Source organism: Phalangium opilio, unplaced genomic scaffold, assembly GCF_054372755.1.
Source record: "Phalangium opilio isolate 3A_F unplaced genomic scaffold, DU_Popi_V2 ptg000487l_1, whole genome shotgun sequence".
NCBI lineage: Eukaryota > Metazoa > Arthropoda > Arachnida > Opiliones > Phalangiidae > Phalangium > Phalangium opilio.
The window spans coordinates 829,521-831,682 of record NW_028324237.1 but is presented as its reverse complement, the minus strand read 5'-3'; the positions used below and the strand labels follow the sequence as shown (position 1 = coordinate 831,682).

The window sequence follows — 2,162 nt, the reverse complement described above, 5'->3', positions numbered from 1 at the left end:
GTTACGAAATGTCAAACTACACCAACCAATCAGATTTAGTCGTCGAGGAACGAGTTTCAATTCAGGGAAAACATTTTCCTTCAGTTCCAAATTATCTGCAGTTCGTGTAAAATCTTTCTTTCAAAATAATGATGTAGAATGGAGTGTATATAAAATATTTAGAATTGGGTCTTCGTGTATATCTTTAAGTATATGAAGCGTATTCAAGAACTCTGTTGTTAGTGCCGGTGAACGAGTTTCAATTTTGAGAAAACATTTTCCTTCAGTTCCAAATTATCTTCTGTTCGTGTAATGATGTAGAATGGTGTGTATATAAAATATGTAGAATTTTGTCTTCGTGTAAATCTGCAGAATGTATATCTTTAAGTATGTGTAGCGTGTCCAAGAACTCTGTTGTTAGTGCCAGTGATGTTAAGGTTAAGCACTTTGCTTCAGAGCCATCCATTTATTTGCAAAGTAATTCTTAAACGTTGCTTCTCTGATAACACTTTTCCAGATTTGGAGCGGGTTGCTTTGCGTCATGGGAGTCTTAATGATGATTGATATCATTCACTAGCGAGTCAAGGGAATGCCAGGATCAATGATGTCCTTCGCTGCTCAAAAACTCTTTCTTTATTTCGGAGCCATTTTGGGAAAAGGTAGAGTCTCCAGAGTCGAACAATTTATCGGGCCGGGCCGGGCTTTTCAAATTTTGGAAATTAAGGGGCAGTTAGTTACAAAATTTTAAAGCGCGCGCCCTGATTCTTATGTCAAGCAGAGCCGAGTGGTCTAGTGTGACGTCACACAAGAGAATTGTTGGAGAGAGAAAAAATTCCGAATCGAGCGTTAGCCTCCCTTGCCTGTCACGCACCGTCGCACGCGTAACCACTAAACACGAAAGATGCCGTGTAAATCTGTCAATTTTGTACGCACTCTATGATGGACACGCAAATTTAAAAATACATCCAATCAAAAGAAAAGAAAAAAATAACCCTTACAGCTCGGCATTTTCTATCCATTTTCCGCAAATAAGTGGTAAACGGTTATTTGTGCGGATAATGGCGTTCAAAACATGGAGACATAATGCGGAGCTCTAAAAAAACCGCCCTTATACTTTAAAGCCACGAATAAACGCAGAATATCTAAGGTAGTGAAATACAATTTTTCGAACTTCCTTGAACCATTAGTATTGAATTTGCGAACACGTTTGCTTCCATTTGCAAACTGCGAACGTGGTCCCCTTGGTTGTAAGAATGCAGCACACAGACACACCCACACATCCAGTACTGTGAATGGTTTTAGTCAATCAAAATGAACAGTGCCTTCAACCACTCAATGTTTCTATTGGTTTGTGTCGGTGCAGGCTTCGACGTTCCTTCGTCACTGGCGATTCGCTTCAGCGTTGGAGTTTATCTCTTGATAATTGTGGTTTTCGTCAATTTGTTCAACGGAGTCTTGAAAGCCAATTTCTCGTCTCGGAAGAAGGAAAACATTAACGGAATTCCGGATTTATTGAAAGTACCCGACGTCAAAGTTTTCATTTCTGAGTTAGTAGAAGACAGCGTTAAACCATCGGTAGAGATTTTTGAACACTTTAATCTCATTCCTAAAGTTCATTCATTAATAAAATTTTATTTCTAACAGACTGAAATGAAAACTCTGTGGCATCAGCGAGAGACAAAAAGCCAAGTGCTTAAAGCGAGAGACTTACCGTCAGGAAAGCAAATATGGTTTGGAGATTTTCCTACTTTACAAATGGGCTTGTTAATGCACTTCGATGAGCCAAAGCTGAAAGCATTGCATTTTCATCTTGGTTCGGCCAAGTACTTGGAACAACCGCTAGTGCTCCCAGTTGACAATGCAACAATGAATCCTAAAGCTCTGAAGTACATCAACCAAAGGTTCGTTAACTTTCTTAATGAAGGAATCGTCAGCGTTTCTGTGCTACTTGATTCTTCTTCAATAATTCTATGCCTCAACTGGCGTTCACGCGCATTGACTAATAACGCTGAATAGCTGCCAATTATTATACAACTACTCTCGAGCACATAATGGCGAGTTCAAGAGCTACGTATCGAGTTACGTTATTGCTCGTGGAACCGATGTGTAGTAAAATGGCAATTTTTAGCAGTTCCACTTCCAACTGCCGATTGATCCCATAGACCATTTTCATAGCACCGCTT

At 39.7% G+C, this 2,162-nt stretch overlaps 1 protein-coding gene across 1 annotated transcript; it reads left to right on the top strand.

Annotated features, from left to right (window-relative positions):
• The first annotated feature begins 572 nt into the window (after nt 1–572).
• LOC149593688 (uncharacterized) lies at nt 573–1,648 on the top strand. Its single transcript, XM_089861668.1, has 2 exons — nt 573–638; nt 1,343–1,648. Exons 1-2 carry the CDS (start codon nt 581–583, stop codon nt 1,618–1,620), a joined length of 336 nt encoding a protein of 111 aa, XP_089717794.1. The 5' UTR covers nt 573–580; the 3' UTR covers nt 1,621–1,648.
• Nucleotides 1,649–2,162: the final 514 nt, after the last annotated feature.